Raw genomic sequence first — 19,293 nt, 5'->3', positions numbered from 1 at the left:
ATTGCAGGTTCCCATATTCATCGATTTATGCCATTTGGAAGGCCTTTCATCTTGCCGGCAGTCTCAGTAGTTCCGAGATATTGAAGCTCTAAGCAGATCCTCACCACGCCTGGAGAAGTGAACGGACTTCGTCTTTGTCTCTGCACATGGATACCGTGCTTTTTGCCAGTGCCATGAGAGATAGCTTAGGCTTGTTCCTGGCGAGCTGGCTGGGTCGATCATCCCTGGGTGCCTTGAACTGTTGGTCGCGTCTCCACTGCGGAAGCGTTGGTTGTCGTACTGGACTAGGTGAGGTGCAACTTATTGGTCGCTTCGAAAAACCCGGTGGCGTTTATTGGAGGTGCAGGCAGCTGCTGAATGATGACGAGTCTTTGACTCTGGAGGGAGAAAAAGAAGAAGAAAAAAAACCGAAACCCGGTGTACCAGGCCTATCATGTTCCCTCGTCGGGATGGGATGTGATACCGACTTCTCTGATTCTCCTATCTTATCGAGTTCGTTTCCTCATTTCTTGTTTCTATGGCCTTCCGCGCTGCTGACAAGATGGATCTTGCAATAGCTTCTCTACCTTGTGGGCGAAACATCACATCATTGTGAAGAGCGGAATGAACTGTATGACGTTGTACTAGGAGGCCCATATCCTCGCATTGCCTTTGGAGCCTTTTTCCATGGTCCGGGGGCACTAATTCGTCTTTTCCTGCTTCGATAATGTATATTTCAGGCGGTCGTGTCCCAGAATATCCCCTTCCAATCACCTCAAGGTTCTGCCTACTATCCAGGCGGCTCCTAAGGAACGGCCACAGGTGTTTGTATGGCAACCATTTCTGCGGGTACAAAGCTGAAAGCATATCGCGTGTATTTGTAAATGGTGTCTCAAGAACAAGGGCGTTGATTGGCAAATTGGTCAGAGAAGGAGACAAAGATGCCAAGGCTGCCAGGTTTGTTGCAAAACCACAACCTATGCTCTGGCCCCAAAAAATGACCGCGGGTCTTGGTTGCTCGCCTTCCTGTGACCTGTGGTGATATTGATCAGAGATCCAGCGCAAGGCTGCTTCGGCATCCTTATTGATGCCTGTTTCAGAGGGTCGATCATGCGATGTCCAATACCCCCGGTAGCTTACGCCTACTAAGGTGTAACGGAACATGTCGTCTTCCAGTTGAAGACGGGTCAGAACCGACGAAATATCTGGTAACCGCGGAGGGAGGGACGACGCATTGCCTGCATCGCTCGTCAGGAGACAGGCTTGCCTTATTCCTGGTGTGAAAGTATGAGGAGATCAAACCTTGAAAGTATAAAATATATACGGGTATCTTGACACAGTCGCTTCTTGTAGCTGTTGCCCGAGTACCACTAGGACCGCCCCCATGGCTTACGCAAAGAGAAATCTCTGTGCCATCCAGGGATCGTATGCGCTCTTCCCGCCATTGAATAGCACGACAGTATCGAGCATAATCGGATATCTTCATTTTCCTCGCATTCGGCGGAAGATATGGATCGTAAATAATAGTGTTTTGCAACATAACCAGCATGGCACATTTCCAACACCACAAAGCAACAAGGAGCCCGGTGAAGATGGCTGGTGGCAGGAGGATAGGAGCAACATGTAACCTTCTAGTTAATAAACTATTCCGAGGTCGAGGCTGTATAATTGGCCTCTCCTGTCTGTTTCGCGTCCATCTCAAGGCCTGTAGGTCTCTTGCGAGGGGCAGGCCTCGAGACCAAAGCATCGCCATGCCACAGGTCTAGATTTGCGGCATCGCAGCGGGTCAAATTGCCGGAACAAAACCTCCAGCAGAATTTCAGGATGTAATTTGTGATTGTCGAGTCTGAAAGCAGACCGTAAGTTGAGGCAAAAACAGCCACCTCGGAGAAGAAGGCCAATCTGCAATATGTTATGGAGTACAAAGTTTAACATAAAAGTCCATCGATTGTTTCGAAGTGCATGTGAGTGGTGGGATGCCCCGCCTTGAGGCCTGATGTCACCATTACGGTAGGGTTCTAAGTTACTACATGTCGCTGTAGGCACCTATCAGCCTATACCCACGCGCTTAGGTGCCTATAACTAATACTCAGAGTGACTAGTCGATTGTTTAACCCGCTGGCTAAGTCTAGTTCAAAACATCGCTCGATCCACTGCCTGCGACGGCTTTCTAACATTCGACTCTTCTCACTTCCATTCATTGGCATCCTCCTCTTTGGGCTGCACCTAAACCTCTTAAAACTTGCGGGACATTCTGCAAGCTGCGTGAAAGTCCTCCTCCCCAACGCCACTGAAACGCTTCTGCCGCCGCCTTTCACAATGTCATCCGCACCAGACAAAGAGACCGACCACCCTCACCACATTGACATTCAAGATGATCGCGTGGCGCCACGCGAAGAAGGAGATGCAAGTCCGGGCATGCGAAACAGCAAAGGATGGGACGGAAAGCTTCGAATCTCCAAATCTGCTCTGCTGTCCAACCCCGAGGCGCTCTCTGATCCTGAGTACTCCGATGACAGCAATGTCCTACCTGGAGAAGATATTAGAGCTGACGAAGGTATATTTGCTTCCCAACCCGGATTTTGGAGCTGCAAATTAACGTATGCTTTCTAATAGATCTACTCGAAAGTGAGAGCTCCGACAGCGAGGAAATCATGTGTTCTCATTCCCGTATCGGATCCATCTCATCCCTTCGACTCGAGCGTTTCAAAAACGTCGCCCGGATATGCCTTCGGCAGAATACTATACAAGAAATCGAAGGTCTGGCCCCTCTGGCGGCCACATTGAAAGACTTGGACCTCTATGACAACCTGATTTCGCATATGCGTGGCATGGACGAACTCAAAAATCTCGTCTGCCTGGACTTGAGCTTTAACAAAATCAAGCACATCAAGAATATCAGCCACATGACGGAGCTCAAGGAATTATTCCTTGTCGCCAACAAGATCAGCAAAATTGAGGGACTTGATACGTTGCAGAAACTTACATCTCTAGAGCTTGGGTCCAACCGCATTCGTGAGATGAGGAACCTCGATAATCTCCGAAATTTGGAGGAGCTTTGGGTGGCTAAAAATAAAATCACCGACCTTACTGGTCTGGGCGGCTTGTCGAGCCTTCGTCTTCTCAGCATTCAGTCAAACAGAATCAGAGACCTCTCACCACTAAAGGAGGTGCCTCAGCTTGAAGAGCTCTACATTGCACACAACGCTTTAGAATCATTGGAGGGCATCGAAGGAAACACCAATTTAACCATACTAGACATCTCCAACAACCAAATTCGCAGTCTCAAAGGCCTGGAAGGGTTGTCCAGGCTTGAAGAAGTCTGGGCCAGCTACAACCAGATTGGGGACCTTGTAGAGGTAGAAAAGGTGTTGAAAGACAAGGAGAATCTGACCACTGTCTATTTTGAAGGGAATCCGCTTCAGCTCCGGGGACCAGCTCTATACAGAAACAAGGTCCGATTGGCTTTGCCACAAGTCAGCCAGATCGATGCTAGTAAGTTTCTCTCTTTCTCACACACACAGAGAGACATGTGGATATGCTGCTAACATTTAACTCACAGCTTTTGTTCGAGTATAAGCCTAAATGTTTCAGTAAAGTAAGGCAGTGTAATAAGCAAGGCGTTTCCGGTTTTTTTCACGATAGCGTGCACAGCGACACTAATTGTATGATATGGGTCAAGGTAGGTATTGGGAGACAGTTTGCAATACGTGGCAAAGTGCATCCCAATTCCGTTGAGCTACACGATGCCGACGGACATATGATATGATTATTTTGTGCCAGTTTATTCATGGTTTGGGTCTCTATCTTCTCGTCGCATGTGTAGACGACAGTGTTGTATAGACTTGGACTATCGGGTGCGGAGTAAACCGAGTTCTATTCTGGTTCTCTTTGGCTAAGACGGCACAAGATATGGCTTTCTACCCAAATATCCACAACTTGTCGCTTGGGAAATACTAGGGCAGCAAAGTAAGTCCTTGCTCAAAGGCTAGTTCACACTATATATATAATTGACGGCTTACATTTGTGGGCTGGTTAAACCTCAAATTGAGGTCCATCTTTGCGATGCGATCCAGGTCAGCTTGCTCAAGATCAAAATCGGTGCTTTCAATATTCTGCTCCATAACGCCAGGTCTAGAGGTCTTTGGAATCACGGCCAGTCCCCGTTGCGTCGCCCATCGCAAGAGAATCTGCGCAGGAGTCTTGCTGTGCTTGGCGGCCATGGCAGCGATGGCTTCGTGCTGCATCAGCGGAGCCACGTTCTTGGCCCGATCCATGTCGAGCTCAATGAAGCCCGTGGGCCCGAAAGACGAGTAGGCCGTCACGGCGATGCCCTCTGCCTTGGCGAGCCTGACAAGGTTATTCTGCTGCAGGTATGGGTGCAGTTCTATCTGCAGCGTGGCCGGCCGAATGCGAGCATACTTGAGCATATCGTAGAGGCCCTGCGCCTCATAGTTGGAGACGCCGATGCTTCTCGCGAGGCCTGCGTCGACGAGGCTCTCCATGGCACCCCAAGTCTCCTGGTTTGTCGCCTTGCTCCAGCGGACTTCTCCTTGGCCGTCGTAGAACCAGCCAGGGGGGTAGCGTGTGGCGGGATCAACGTACTCGAGGGCAACGGGGAAGTGAATGAGAAACAGGTCAAAGTACTCAACTTGCCAGTCTGCTAGCTGACGGCGGCAAATGGGCTCGACCTTGTCCTTTTCGTGAAATGTCTGCCACAGCTTGGAAACGATGAAGAGTTCCTCTCTCTTGACGAGGCCGTCACGGATGGCGCGGGCGATGCCAACTCCGCATTCCTTCTCATTGCCGTAGTCTGTGTACAAGGCATTTGGGTGTTAGAAGAGAGGAAGCAGACAGGCGCAGTTAATGGGGAGGTGCATGCTGCAAAGGGTGTGTTGACACGCGAATCAGACTCCCTTGGGGAGAGTTCGGTTGGTATCGGTTCTTGCTTACCGCAGGCTCCGTCAAAGAGCCGGTAACCAGCTTTGACGGCGTTGTAAACGATATCGGCGCAAGTGGCATTGTCGACTTTCCAAAGGCCGAATCCGACCTGTGGCATGTCATAGCCACTGTTAAGCTTAATAGATGGCGGCGCCATGGTTGCTCGTTTCTCACGAGTGGCAAAGAAAGCTAGGATATCAAGACAGGCACTCTTGTTAGTACCAGAGAAAGTAAATTGTGAAATATTTCTCACGCAGGGGGAGAGGAAATTAGGCAACAAATGTTTGGCTATTTGTATTTTTTTTTTTTTTTTTTTTTTTTTTTTTTGCACTACGAGCATCGGGAACGAAACCTGCGCGGTTCATGAGACCCTTTTCCGCCGATTGGCATGGCTATTTTGAAGGAATCAAATCCACACTGTTTAGCTTCACATTGCTAAAAACGGCACATTTCTGCACTTTTAGCCAGCCGAAAGTTACCATTGCTACCAATCAGTCATACTACTCGGCACTTTATGCGACCCACCGCAGCATGAATTGATGACTGGAGCCGCTCAGTATTTAGCCTGATATTTACATGATGCTCCAGAAGAGGCCCACACGGTTAATAAACTGCATCAGGCCCCAGGTCAACGGTCAAAAATCTACACACCTTCATTATTATCAAAACGCGAGCGGTCCCATACAGCCTCATCTTGTACATGTTTATTTCCATCACTTAGATGTTCCGTGAATAGCATGCTACTCACGTTGGTATCAAAATATCGTCTCACCTTTTTTTTTCATACGCATGCTCCATCGCAATTAAAAGGCGTATTACTCCGAGTCCCATTACATGAAATTCAACAAATGCCCCCCGTATCCACAGTATTAACAATTAACAATAAAGTGTGCAGTTTCTGCGCAAAAACGCAGAAACTCGGTGCCAGCAGCTTCTCCTGGTTCCACGGTTACTACCAGCTATCCATCATGTTCGAGTACCGACATCGACAAGCGCCCAGGCCGATGGTGACATCTGCAATTGGGTGGCGCATGTCATCTTGGCAAACGGCTTGGCCAATTGTTGAGTTGAAGAGCTGAACAATCTCCATGTCCCCTGGCCATGCCGCATACTTTACGTGATTCCTGGGAGGGTCGACGGCCGCAGTGCCTCGTTTCCTAGTATACAGCGTAGTCTCGAATTTGACGTTTTTATAAGTGCATCTCGCAGCACGATTGGTCGGGGAACCAGCATCGGATGGTGTAACAGTCTTGTTCATCAGAAACGAGAACTCGAGCCGTTCTGTGGGCTTGCGATAGTCGCGGACCTTCATACTGACGTTGGCAAAACTGGGACCAAAGGAGTTCTCGGTAGATGTGATGGTGTACGTGTACGAGTTGAGCTGTGTTATGTTCCAGTGGAAGATGACCGGACCGTCTTGCGTCATGGGGTTGCATCCCCAGGTTGTGCTTTTAGACGTGCAATTGGCATCAATGTTCTGAAGAGACGTCTGGAAAGAAAATGCGCCCACTGGGAGCGGAGGACCAGAATCATTGCCGTTGTCCTTTACTACTGGACTGCCTCGGGTAGAAACTCTGAGCCAGTGTGTTAGCTTTCATTCTTGAACCAAGGGAATAATACACAATATACATATCATGGATATATAGTCTTGTTCACTTTGGACTTACTTATTTCTTAATCCCAAAGATAGGCCAACTGCCAAGGCGGCCATAGTGACAAGCGTGATAACGCCCACAATGGCCAAGAACCGTCGAGATCGTTTCCTTTGTGCAAACCAGTGTTTCTCGTCTGCTTCCCCAGTCTCTTCAGAAGTGCTCATATCGTCTTTTAGTTCTGCGATGGTCGAGTCCGGCGTGAGAGGGGGGGACAAGTGTCCGGTGCTGGTAATGGTGACGGTGCTGGCAGACGAAGATGGCAAAAATGAACCCAACTGGGGTGGTACTATTACGCTCCGTCGAGAATATCTTTGAGGAATTCTGAGGGGTATCTTGGGAATAGCTCCGGGGTTGTAGACGGCATCATTGTATTCCGTCACGATCTGACCTTGTACCAATGGTGGCATTTTCGGCTGCGAAGCCATTGATAAACGGGAGATTGATAAACGGGAGAATGGTTCATGGGCCATTGCCACGATGTGGCTCTTGTCATCCATTTTTCGGCTCATATTTGTCAAGTGAGGAGGGCCCGGAAACCTATGCTTGTTGAAGTTTCCCACACAGAAACAAGGAGACGCAAGGCTCACAGTAGAATGCTGTTGATTGCCCCCAGTACTGACTGATATGACTTACACAAGCTAGAAGAAAACCCAACGCAACATACGGAGAAGGAGAAAGGGGGGGGCAGAACCAAGTGAAATAGAATATTACTGCGCAGAAATACAAAATGCGACACCAAGAAACACAATACTAGATCTCTACAACGGCACCAGCTATCCTGTCATTGCCCCGCCATCTATTCTCCTAGCCGGGGCAATATTTCGTTCGCGGCGGATTGAGACCAGAGACATTGTGGTGAAACCTGAAAGGGTTGATGCGAAGAAATAAAAAAAGCAAGGAAAGCAAGGGGACAAAGGCAGGTACTATCCTCGGCACACGAGACATTATGGACTATCCATTCCCAACTCCCGAGTTAGCGCAATCCCGACCACCAGGACACTGTAGAATTCCCACATGGCTTGTTGGCACTATTCAAGACGGCCAAAGATGTCGATGCAGTGGTGAGCACATGCGCTCGACGCAATCACCTCCGAGTACACCGGACAGCGCACTCTGAGCTCCTCGTTTTTCCTGACAGAAGAGGAGTCGTCGTGCGCGCGTACTCCCACGACCAAGAAAAAAGACTCTTGCAGCACTGGAGCTGTCACGCTGGATGCTGATGTCGCCCCAGGCAGTGTGCTTCATCTTCCGGTCGCATTGCTTCCTTTGTGCGCGGCCAAACATGAACAAGGTTGTTCGTAATGTGTGTATACATTTTTCCAGCGACCAAAAGACTCGATGCGTCTCGTCGCCACTGGCCATCTATGGTCTTGCGTCTATGGACTCTACTACTGACCAGATGCGGCTACGGATGTCCCATCTTCTGCCCTTCGGCCCTCAACCCCCGTATCTTGGCACAAGGAAGAAGCGCACAGGAATGTCGCGTTCCCCTGCTATCAGGGCGGCCATGAGAATGTACGTAAGTTAGTTTTTAATGGTAACCAGGTGTTGCAGCCCGAAGGGCGGGTTTCGGGGACAAGGCGGTTTGGAAGGGAGGAGTCTCAGGAGACGTTAGACCTGGTGGACTTCTCGGTGCTCCCTGATTATCTACAACATTGGATCTTTTGGGTCCATCTTGACGTCTCTTCTTCCCACAGGACGAGCTTACTAAAAATGACTGCATGCCTTATTTTATACACATGACGTATTCATTTTTTGTACACAGTCTAAGCCCTCCCAGCCACATGTATCAGGCATGCCGTAATACATCTCTATGTAGCCACAGCATCGAGTCGCTCCTCTGTCTCTTCGAATTCCTCGTCTTCACCGTCTTCCGTGGCAGTCTCCTGCTCTTGCTCCAGCTGAATCTTCCGCGGCTCCGCTTCTTCCCCTTTTTGTGTATATTCAGGAGCGGCCAGAGAGTCTCCCTTGTCCGTCCACACCGAGGCAAGCTCCAGCTCGATCTCATCGCGTCGCTTCTTCAATTCATCAACCTCAGCCAAACGCTCGCGAAGTTCCTGTACTTCCTTCTCAACTTGCATCTTCTCACGCTCCGTGCCGATTCGCTCAAACTCCCATTCATCGCCATTGTCGCCCATGCCTAACATCAGGTTAAATGTGTGGTATCTCTTCAGTGAGGCTCGGGTCGATATCGTTATAAGGGCTGCGTGGAGGAAGGACGATTAGCTTAACTTGTCCGATTATACACAGTAAGTATTTTCCAGACTTACTGATGCCCTTTTCTTTGCACGTCTCATACAAGAGACCTTCCACATCACTAGATACTGCACTGGTACCCTCATCAATAATGGCATATTGAGGCTCGTGATACAGCAGTCTGGCAAATTGCATCCTCTGCTTTTCGCCTCCACTGAGCACATCCTTCCACTCCTTTCGTGTGTCCCAGCCACCCTCGCGGTCAGGAAGATAGCCCAGCTTCGCTTCTTCCAGGATCCGTTGCAGTTCCACTTCCGACTTGCGCTTTTCTCTCATGTCGACGTGGCCATCGGGATAAATGACTTGGTCACGTAACGTCCCAGGACTGAGATACGGCCGCTGAGGCAAGAACATGATTCCGTCTTGTCCAATATTCTTCGGACGACTGACCAAACCCCGGTATACTGGCCACAGTCCTGCCAAAATACGGCTGATAGCAGTCTTCCCCACGCCATTCGGACCAGATATCTACATACGAAATCGAATATAAGCTTCGGGCTCAAATGCTGGCCGTCCCATATCGTAGAAAGACATGAGCCAAAATCAAAGATATGCATTTACTTACCAGAAGATGCTCGCCGGCACGAACAATCATCGACAATGAGTCCAGCAGCTCGTCTCCTCCCTGCGGCCACAAGCCAGGGGCGACAATTGGCACATGCTCAAATCGGACGCCATCGAAACCCTTTTGGATCGTTCCTTGCACATCTGACAGCGAGTAGAGCTCGTTTTGTCCGCTGCGAAGGTAATACGCATTTGCATGCACTCGATGAAGAGTAGAAATCAGCGTGTACACTCGGCTAGTGTATCCGGCGAGCTCTGACAAATCCTTGATAGAGTACATCATCCTGCCGCCAGCATCCGCCAGGGACAGCATAAGTCTCTTGTTGGTGATGAAGTCCTTCATTCGATTACGCTCCCGGCCACCCTTCTCAAAGTTGTCAACCATTTCAGCGGCACCACCAATCCCACCCCACGCTGGGAGGAACACGGGTAATGAGGCGAGCAGATAGCCGTAGGCACTCCAGCTGTATTTTAGAATAAAGTCTTCCAAGATGTTGTAGCGAATCTTGAGCATGTAGATACCCTCCATCCAGCTCTTTAACGATTTGTATTCCTTGTTCAAAAATGTCTTCTCGATGTCAGCACCGCCATAAAAGGCAACCTCCTCGGCGTTAGCGATCAACCTTGCGTGAAGACTTCGGAAGTCGCCTTCCTTGCGCCCTTCAACGGCCTTAAGTTTTCCAAATGGAGGGGAGAGTCTGCGGAGAATGCTGGCCGTCAGGAAATAATTGCTCATCAGGCCTGAGAGGGCTAGCGGGCCGAGAGAACGATAAAGCTGGAAGCTAAAGACGCATAAGTCCACGAAAGGTTTTCCGAGAGAAGAGTATAAGTTAGCGGCCGCTGCACAGAACAGCGTTAGATCTTGCGTGATAAACTGATCCGCCCCGTGGCCGACACCGCCATCCAAGTTGTGAAGCTTGTAATAGTTTAAGTTCTCGTTCAAGTATAAGTCGTGAATGTATCGGGTGAGGCGGGTGCGAAATGCAATAGACACCTTCGATTCCAAAAATTTGATCATAGCGTTGGTATATGACGCAAAGCCGCCCAAGCCGCACCACTGTGAAAGTGCATGGTAAGTACAGCACTGGGGAGAATATGGGCCAACGAAGCACATCAAATGAGCGGAACTTACTTTCACAATGCCCCAGAGGAAGGCCTTTCCATTTCCAGCAACCAAGTCGCGGACCAGCTCACCATCCAACCGTGCGACAACTAGCGACAGATATGTTCGAAGCATCAAGAATATACCATGGCTGAGCAACAGACCAGCCTCTTTGCTTGACCACCGTGGGATCACGATGCTCAGGAGGCTCAAAAATTGATGCAAAAAGGCCAGGTTCAGGCCGGGTTTCGTCTGTGCCGAAGGAACCGTACCATCACCTAGGCCAGATACTCGCGGTGGATTTAAAAACAGGCGACGGTGGGCTTCAAATGTCAGGGGTTTCGTGGTGTTGATGATGACCTTGGAAGTTCCATTTTTGTAGGGTACGTAGATTGTACGGGAGCCGTCATCGTTGTGAAGCCACGAATTGGTCCGGACCAACTTGCGGCCCTGCTCTCGCTCTTGGTGTTGTCGCTTCCATCGCCGCCGGTAGCCCTCACCTCCGAGAACTACGGTGAGAGTGAGGGCAAGAGTAGCGAGGATTCGAGTGACTCGTGAAGTTGCGCGAAACCTCGATCGCGCAGCCGATGTCCATTTGTCGATGAAAGCGGCCAAGGCGTCCTCAGCAGCCGTCCGTCGAAGGTTGGATTGCGCGGCCATGGTGAGGTTCAACGCTCGCAACGAGATGCCGGAAGCCGTTGCGCGCGCGAATGGACGAGATTACAGGGTAGTCATGAAGTCCAGCTGCGGAGGACGGAGGTCACGGCTGGAGAGTGAGGCGAATAAAGCCAGCAAACAGCTGTTCGATTGACTTTAGTAACGTTGCGGTGGTAGGAGTGTAGGCCGTCCAGTGTCATTTGAAGTCTGCTGTCAGTTGACGTCGTGGAATGTCCATGGTGGCGCACCAATGGAGTGTCGTCCACAGCTAAAATGCAGTCAGCGCTTCAGCATGTGAAGGCAGGCGTTTGACGTAACATATCCGAGGCAGTTGGCACTTGCACGGTAGTACTCATGTGCTCCCGATGTCCGTACTGGCTCGAACAGTGGGCTGGAGTGCTCTCAGAGCCTGGGCTGACTGGGGGCGGCAGCCAGGACTGGGGCACCAGCTCGCGGCTTTTGACTGGACAGGCTGCGTACTTAAGTACTACTTGCTGGCAAAGCCACGTGCCTGGTGGACAAATCGAGTGTACATACAAGTAGTGGTCGATACGCGCAGCCAGTGTCCCACGACCAGGCACTGCGGCGAATGCTTACTTAAGTACACGAGTATACGTACTTAAGTAGGTACTTAGACATATGTCGAAGGACTGTAGAGCACTTGCTTTTTGCACTGAGGCGTGTAGTGTTAGTCGGGAAAATCATTTGCGAGGCATGCATCCAATCCTAAAAAAAGTACACAGTGCCCCCACACGATGCTTCTGGCTCAGCTCAAACAACGGTCAACTTCCAAAGAAAAAGACAATATAGTCATTAGTCGCCAACACCAATGCTAGAATCCTAGGCAGGCATTGATATATCCGGCTGATGCGGTCATATCCACCTACGGCACGCAAGAACAACTCACCACTAGTTATTATACAAGCTTACCGGGGGGAATCGCGGATCGGTCAAAAAGACCGTGTAGGGTAGCCTTGCTCTCCCTCCTAGTCACCACGCTGGCCCAAACGGACCGCTCACCGGGGAATGGGGTAAGCTTCCGATGGAGAGCTTCGAATGCTACTTCGTAACTTACCTAGGTACATACTTTCTGAGGCGCCCAGCTCGGAGGGCAATATTTCGTTGCAGATTGCAACTGTGGACAGGCTGACAGGCTGAGGCTTCGACCGGGTGGCGTGCCAGGCACAGGCAGGATGCATGAGCATGCATGTGGCGCCAGATCCCTCTTACTGGCTGGACACCGATGCTGGGGCGGGGCATGTCGGGCGCCAACAGATCCAATGAAAAAGTAGAGTGCAAGGCAGCATGTCTGGGTGGATGGTTGACACTCTTGGTTGCATCCAGCCCGTAGGTACGGAGTACAGAACAGCAATAGGGTATGGGGGCGTAATAGGCGGTTGGATACTCGGCAGTATGTACTCCGTACTCCGTAATAAAGGCAGCCAGCCAACCATTATTCTGCCTAGACGGGCTTGACCGGAGGCATTGTCGATTGATGTGTGAGCATGTACTCCGTAGTAGTATACACAATGTGTCCAGTCGTGGCTGCGACCAGTCAGAGAGGAGAGACATATTGTGATGCAAAGGCCGACCGGAGAGAGAAAATTGGAGAGGAACAGGGAACAGGGCAGGAGTTCGTGCGTGTCTACATGCGAAGTAGTACTCCGTATGATCGCCTACTTTAGGGGTTGTATGTATGGACTATTGAGTATATCGAGAAGAGACGAATGCAAATAACACGGGAGTGTGTGCACTGCAACGGGAATCCCCCAGGCCCTGATGGTTGATGGGATGATCTAGAGTTGCACTGCACACAATCCAGACACAGATATCCCGTGCTTCGTCCATAACACGCGGATCAATGGATACCCACAGAGGTCATGCTACGTACTAAGTACTTCAAGTAGGGTGACAGTGAGAACAGTACTAGCATTCACCATGACCCTCTCTCGGTTTCTGTCTCCAACACCTGACCGCCATAGTGAAGACACCGAATTCCTCGTCATTTTAGTACAAGAGTCATCGTGTCTGTCACAAGTGCCCCGTCCATCCATATGTATGTACAACTGCACTCAAGTCTAAGTAACTTTAGAAGTCTGAGACACCGCTGGCAACAACACATAAGTGACAGCAAGTACGGAGTACAATAACAGCAGATGAATTAGCAGTAGAAACTCGGAGGCTTGGGTCAACAAGGGTGCCCGGACGCCGTGACAACAGTTGAGAACTTTCAACTCCAAGTGCACGGTGCACGCATACAATATCTGAGTCCTCCTTGTCGCGCTCGAGAGTAGTATTGCTGTACCCGACGACATCTACTAGATGTGTGATGGAGTACATATACATACATGCACGTAGATAGAGTTCTCCGGCTGGCAAGGACAGCGGGCCACTTCGCAAAGTGTCCGGTGCAGAGCGCGGTAATAGAACACAGCTTTGGGCGGCGGCCCTGGTATTGGATTGGTTCTAGCCAGCATGCAGGCGTGATTACAGAGCAAATGGGGCCTAGAATCAACGCCAAACATTTGGTGGCATGGGTCTTGCTTCTTAAGTTCCTGGATTCATCGAGGCCCATTGTTAAGATGAGGGAGCTTGGCGGCTACACTAGAGATGATTAGGACGTGGGAGAGGCAGGAGAGACAGGTCCAGGAACTTATGAGGGTAACCAGGCACGGTTCGTGACTGCGCGGGATGCACCGTGTGGTCTGGGGGCTGCACACAGCCAGCGGCACGTGCGAAAAAGGTGCACCCCGCACTGCTACAGATCATACCCTACCTCCAGCCCCCTGTTGGTTCATCTGACGGAGAACATTGAACTCCACTCACACCTCAGCGCCCCTCTGCCGGCCCCTCCAGCCGTGTCCTTGCACGCTCCAGGCTCCTAATGTCCCCAATTGTGTCTGCACTGTTGTCTGCTTGTCTGCACGCTGACCTTGGACCATTGACATTGATTGACTCTGCACCTCGCTCGCTCACTGACTCCGTCCAGTGTCCAACCATGTCTGGTGCTTGGTGGCCCAGTGCCAGTCCCTGCGCGCGTGTGCTGTGTGTGCTGTGTGTGCTCTCGAGGGCTCTGTTTGGCTGAAATTAGCTGGGCCAACCGGTGCCTCTAGCCGTCCCCGTCCACTCGCCCACTTCGCCCGCTCCAGCTTTTGAATAGGCTCTCGCCGCTCTCGCCCAGCCGCCCATCCCAAAGGTTAAAGACTGTCATTTCGCTTGTGCTGCACGGCTCTTCAGCTCCGATACGTCGCCTCCGCGTCTTTCTTTGTTCACCGTCAGCGTTCCTCCTACAGATCATCGCGATTTCTATATCCTCGCGTCTCCATCTGCGTCGCCTCAATTCTTGCCGTTTGCGGCCCTTGGCTAATGTAGGCAGCGCCCTAGCCGATCTACCCACCCAGCCCAACCTCACAAGGTGCCAGCCCTGACTCTGACGCCTGGGCGACTCCCTAATTTTGCGCCTCGACCATCGTCAACGGCTTCTTTCCTGAACGCTCAAGACGTCGGCCAACCAGTTGTGCATTGCCCGCTTCGAGGGCTGACTATCCTGTGTCAGTCTTGCAGTGGTTGCGCAATTCACGGTTGGTCAATAGGCTCCGGATTAAGAGGAGGGACCGAGGTGAGTTCTCCTAGTAGGCTTCATGTCCTGCGCGCGGTTTCAAGCGCAAATTTCCCCAAATCTTCAAATACACAAACATACATCTCTTATCACTGGAGGGCCCATTGGTGCTATGGGCAATAGTGAGGAGCCCCCAAAGCAATGCCGCGGAAAGCAGCTTCGAAGCTGGCTAAGAGAATTGAAATCTCAACTTGTGGCACCCGGCGACCCTCTTCTAGCAAAAACACATGCCCCCCTCTGCTTCTATGTTTTAAATCATTTGCAAACGAATATCGCTAACCTACGTATTTTTGTATTACTATAGAACTGTGAAGACGGTTGCTGTCATACGCCAAAGGAGCCCATCATTCAAGCCATCAGGCTTCTCCGCATTCGACATGGGAAATGAAGGCAACCAGTTGTCGCCCGATGAAGGGGCAACGTCCAAGAGCGGTCGTGGCCTGTTAAAGGTGCCTTCAAGATCCTCATCGCAACAAAGAAACCAGTCCTCGACCGCCTCCACTGGCCTGAGTGGTGCGACTGTTACCGATCAAAGAAGTAGTATTGATGGCCGGTCTAAAGAGTCACGAGGCAGTGTGCCTGGGAGGCAAAGAAATGGTAGTGCGTCAACAAATCGAACTGGTGGCGATAGCGAGCGTGGGCACAACCCCGGCAGTTTCCAACCGAGTTCACCGTCTACTAGCGAGCAGAAACGCAGACGAAAGAAGAAGAAGAATGGAGGGCTTTTATCGTTACTGGGTTGTTGTGGCGTTCCTGATACCGCCAATGCACTGGAAGAAGACGAAAGCGTGAATGTTCAGAAAGTCGAAAAGCTTTCCCCGCGGCCAGCTACTGCAAAGCCGAAACCGCATGCCGCTCAGGAGCAGCAACCCGGAAAGTCATTGAACGAAAAGGAACGTAGCCAGAGCGTTCCTTCTCTCGATGAAACCGAAATCCAACCCTCAAGCAGCACACAGGAGCCCCAACCAAACCCCGAGCAAGCAAAGAATGAATCGAAACAACCTGTACCCCCTGCCGTAACTGTGGATTACCCGCCTGGATCGCCGGATGAGGGTGCGGAATCCCCAGATATGGCCGCTGCAACCAATACTGGCGACGTGGAAATGCAAGACGAGGGGAAAGAGGAGCCCGAAGAGACGCCAGTTGTGGAGGATTCACAGGACTCACAACCGCGAACGATACCACCACCTCCCGCAGCTTCTGGACCTTCAGCTGTCTCCACCGTTCCCGTAGCGGAGACTGGAGCTTCTGTTCCAGAGCCGCAATCCTGGCTTCTGCCTCCAATTGCAGCAGAACATAAAGGCCGAAAGTGCCTTGTTTTGGATCTAGATGAGACTCTTGTTCACAGTTCATTCAAAGTAAGCACTATTTGCCAAGTACAAAATGACCAACAATTACTAATTTTCCCGCCCTCTCAGATTCTTCACCAAGCTGATTTTACAATACCTGTGGAAATTGAAGGCAATTATCATAATGTTTACGTTATCAAGCGGCCCGGCGTAGATGAATTCATGAAGAGAGTGGGTGAACTTTACGAAGTCGTAGTCTTCACGGCGTCTGTCTCTAAGGTACGTGTGCAATGGTTCTCGCCATCGATGGAATGCGGTTTCTTGAACAGGATAGGACTAACCGTTCCTGATAGTACGGCGACCCTCTATTGGATCAGCTGGACATTCACAAAGTGGTCCACCACCGATTGTTTCGAGAGAGCTGCTACAACCATCAAGGCAACTACGTGAAAGATTTGTCCCAAATCGGGCGGGACCTCAAAGACACCATCATCATCGACAACTCGCCAACCTCCTATATATTTCACCCACAGCATGCTGTCCCAATCAGCAGTTGGTTCTCCGACGCTCATGACAACGAATTATTAGATCTTATCCCCGTTCTTGAGGACTTGGCTGGCCCCAACGTTGCAGACGTCAGCCTGGTCCTTGATGTCACTCTTTGAGATACCAATTTTCCTAAAACTCTTTGTTTCTTCTATTTCACTCTTCATCACAACTATCATCATCGAGAAAGCACCGCGGTTTGCAGTCTTGGAATCATAGCGGCTGGCGTTTTGGTATCAGATCATTCCTTCTCTGATGTAGATGTATTACTGTCTAATCATATATAATCGGCCATAGCTGGAGAGGAGGAGGACCCTCTACACCGGCTAGACTTTTGTTTTGATAACAATGGGAAACTGCCTGTTTCTTGAGCGAAATATCCCGTTCGACCAGACTCATCCCATTACAGCCAAAAGGACTCCGAATTGAAAAAAAAAGTTGGAATGGGGAAACAAAAAACACGGAATTGCAATAGCTTTGCTTTCATGGAGGAACAACCAGTTATTCTTTCACCCTACGGGTCTGCGGCCCGACAACTTGGTAATCTCTCTCTCTCAAAGACGCGCATTGGGAGCGGAGCAAAAGATGAAGCGTCATCTCAGATGGTCATGATACCTGTTACTATTATTTCTCATCGACGGTCAAGATCTGCAAGCTGCCGGTTAGCGGCTGGCCGCGATGCGTGCCTGTCCCTGTTGGCACAGTTTCAACTGTTTCTTCCACTTTAATCTACTTCAACTCATTATTCTGTTCCGATTCTACCCCCCCTTCCTCCTTGTGTTGTCTTGTACTTCACTGTTTTGAGTTATACATATACAAGCAGGCTTGCCAGCAGACTTGTAAAGGAATTGGGTTTTATTATTATTTTGGTGGCGTTGATGTAGATGCCGTGGGACCAGACAATAGGCATGTGAGGGCAACTTAGCGAAACCTCATATATTTAGTCTCACCAAAATTGTTAACGCTGATGGCGAAAGTATGTGTCTTAATTGTGAAAATGTGATGTTGGTTTGTTTATGATGTCAACACACAATATGGACTGGTACACTGATTTTGCCCCGAAAAATGAATCGGCCAAGGCGGAAAATCTTTTTGCCGACCTGGGGTCTGCGGTTCCCTTCTAGTGAATGTGGCCTCAACTCCCTCCCATTTGGCGCGCCGCATTCCGCCCTCGTCGCTGCTACTGCTTCAATCACCATCACAGCATCCGACCCCTTTCGTCAATTCAAGATTCAGGAATCCTGCAGCGTTTCCTAATCGAACTTTTTGAGAATTTTTGTTCACATTTAACAAAATGGTATGGATTTAAGCTTCTCCTGTAAATGGCCCATTGCGACACTGGACTGAGCATGCTGTCCTTGAGGACACGATCAGCTCTTCGCTGTACTCACGAAGCGTAATGCAATATTAGAAGACACCATTGGGCGCTATTTTGTCGCGATGAAATCAATTCACTGACATTAATCGAATGCTATAGTCTTCTCCTCGTGCTTCTTCTCCGGCCAACTCCCCAGCTGCTGCCAGCGGTGCCAACATTGGCCGACCTTCATCCCCTACACCTCCCGGTGGTCCTCGAACTGCCATTCGGCGTCGCGCTGCTGCCGACCAAAAGGAGAAGATTGCCAATGCTCGACCTACAAGCACGAGATCGGCGGGCGCCGGTGGCTCCAGCAGTACCATGCTGAGTATGCCGACCCAACCTTTGCCCCTGATCACACATCTGCCCAGGTTGAGGCCTTCGGCTGTAATAGTTGGTGGTTGGAAACGATGGAAGAGCATGGCTGACCGATTGTTTGCAGGGTTATACACTGATGAGTCTCCTGGCTTGAAGGTCGACCCCGTAATTGTCCTTGTCCTATCTCTTGTGTTCATTTTCAGCGTTGTGGCTTTGCATGGTATGTGCTCAGTTTTGTTTCTCTACCTTGGAGACACTGCTTGCTGTTTAAGGCAAGCCACTAACGCAATTTACCAGTGATTGCCAAGATTACCCGACGATTCTCGAGCTAAATAGGTGACGAAACGTGGATGCAGTCATTATTGTCGACCAGGGGCGGATAATGGGTGATTCTAAAGCTGATTTGGAGTCATCGTGGTGGCGTCATGCTTCCAGACGGTATCATGACAAAAGTCATGAGAAACGGGACCAGAGGACTTGGCACGTTATTTTTTTTTAGATTGCTCCTAGCCACAAGCGGAGCGTCCTAAACTATGCGGCGTCTTGTATCATACCAAAAGCTTTCATTTGTCGTTTATTAGAAACGTGCCAGCTTTGTCGCTTCCAAGATATTTCTCGTGTGATATGCAATGTCTGACCCGAAATCATATGCTGAGACTTGTTAAACGGAGGCAACGCGGCTCATGGGACGGCTTTGGTGGTTCGCTTGGTAAACCTCCTAATGCGAATATAAGTTAGGGTTTAATTGTTTAATGAATACAACTTGGCCTTGGTGTTCTCTCATAAGCAATGCAGAGAGATATCTTCATAATCGTTCAATGGAAGAAGGAACATTTTACCTGACCTTTGTGTATTCCCTTGTCTAGTAACTTGGTATCAACAATCCTTCGTCTTGGTGTGGCACGAGTACCTGTTGATAGGCATACATACATATGTACGTCAACGTCCTTGGGAAGTGGGGCACTCGCGCCGTGTCGACATTTGAAGCTGAAGCTTTCTACTCTGTAAAG

At 50.2% G+C, this 19,293-nt stretch overlaps 6 protein-coding genes across 6 annotated transcripts; 3 read left to right on the top strand and 3 right to left on the bottom strand.

Moving 5' to 3' along the window:
* Positions 1-2,298: 2,298 nt before the first annotated feature.
* Positions 2,299-3,558, top strand: sds22 (Protein phosphatase 1 regulatory subunit SDS22; the record flags this gene model as incomplete). The annotated part of the gene is made up of 3 exons (XM_014688844.1): positions 2,299-2,536; positions 2,596-3,474; positions 3,542-3,558. 3 exons carry the CDS (start codon positions 2,299-2,301, stop codon positions 3,556-3,558), a joined length of 1,134 nt encoding a protein of 377 aa, XP_014544330.1.
* A 341-nt stretch (positions 3,559-3,899) lies between these two features.
* Positions 3,900-5,077, bottom strand: xyl1 (NAD(P)H-dependent D-xylose reductase xyl1; the record flags this gene model as incomplete). The annotated part of the gene is made up of 3 exons (XM_014688843.1): positions 3,900-3,935; positions 4,002-4,792; positions 4,933-5,077. 3 exons carry the CDS (start codon positions 5,075-5,077, stop codon positions 3,900-3,902), a joined length of 972 nt encoding a protein of 323 aa, XP_014544329.1.
* Positions 5,078-5,872: 795 nt separating this feature from the next.
* G6M90_00g057470 (uncharacterized protein) lies at positions 5,873-6,982 on the bottom strand (the record flags this gene model as incomplete). Its single annotated transcript, XM_014688842.1, has 2 exons — positions 5,873-6,494; positions 6,588-6,982. 2 exons carry the CDS (start codon positions 6,980-6,982, stop codon positions 5,873-5,875), a joined length of 1,017 nt encoding a protein of 338 aa, XP_014544328.1.
* A 1,404-nt stretch (positions 6,983-8,386) lies between these two features.
* On the bottom strand, positions 8,387-11,157 carry abcd1_0 (ATP-binding cassette sub-family D member 1; the record flags this gene model as incomplete). Its single annotated transcript, XM_066130644.1, has 4 exons — positions 8,387-8,778; positions 8,846-9,299; positions 9,397-10,452; positions 10,528-11,157. The coding sequence occupies 4 exons, from the start codon at positions 11,155-11,157 to the stop codon at positions 8,387-8,389; spliced, it is 2,532 nt and encodes an 843-aa protein (XP_065986839.1).
* Positions 11,158-15,150: 3,993 nt separating this feature from the next.
* G6M90_00g057450 (uncharacterized protein) lies at positions 15,151-16,727 on the top strand (the record flags this gene model as incomplete). The annotated part of the gene is made up of 3 exons (XM_014688840.1): positions 15,151-16,131; positions 16,192-16,341; positions 16,416-16,727. 3 exons carry the CDS (start codon positions 15,151-15,153, stop codon positions 16,725-16,727), a joined length of 1,443 nt encoding a protein of 480 aa, XP_014544326.1.
* A 1,175-nt stretch (positions 16,728-17,902) lies between these two features.
* Positions 17,903-18,615, top strand: G6M90_00g057440 (uncharacterized protein; the record flags this gene model as incomplete). Its single annotated transcript, XM_066130643.1, has 4 exons — positions 17,903-17,905; positions 18,086-18,293; positions 18,408-18,503; positions 18,581-18,615. The coding sequence occupies 4 exons, from the start codon at positions 17,903-17,905 to the stop codon at positions 18,613-18,615; spliced, it is 342 nt and encodes a 113-aa protein (XP_065986688.1).
* Between the last annotated feature and the right edge of the window lie 678 nt (positions 18,616-19,293).

Source organism: Metarhizium brunneum, chromosome 3 (assembly GCF_013426205.1).
Source record: "Metarhizium brunneum chromosome 3, complete sequence".
In the NCBI taxonomy this organism is placed as follows: domain Eukaryota; kingdom Fungi; phylum Ascomycota; class Sordariomycetes; order Hypocreales; family Clavicipitaceae; genus Metarhizium; species Metarhizium brunneum.
The sequence above is the reverse complement of the archived record's forward strand: the minus strand, read 5'-3'. Positions and strand labels throughout refer to the sequence as shown.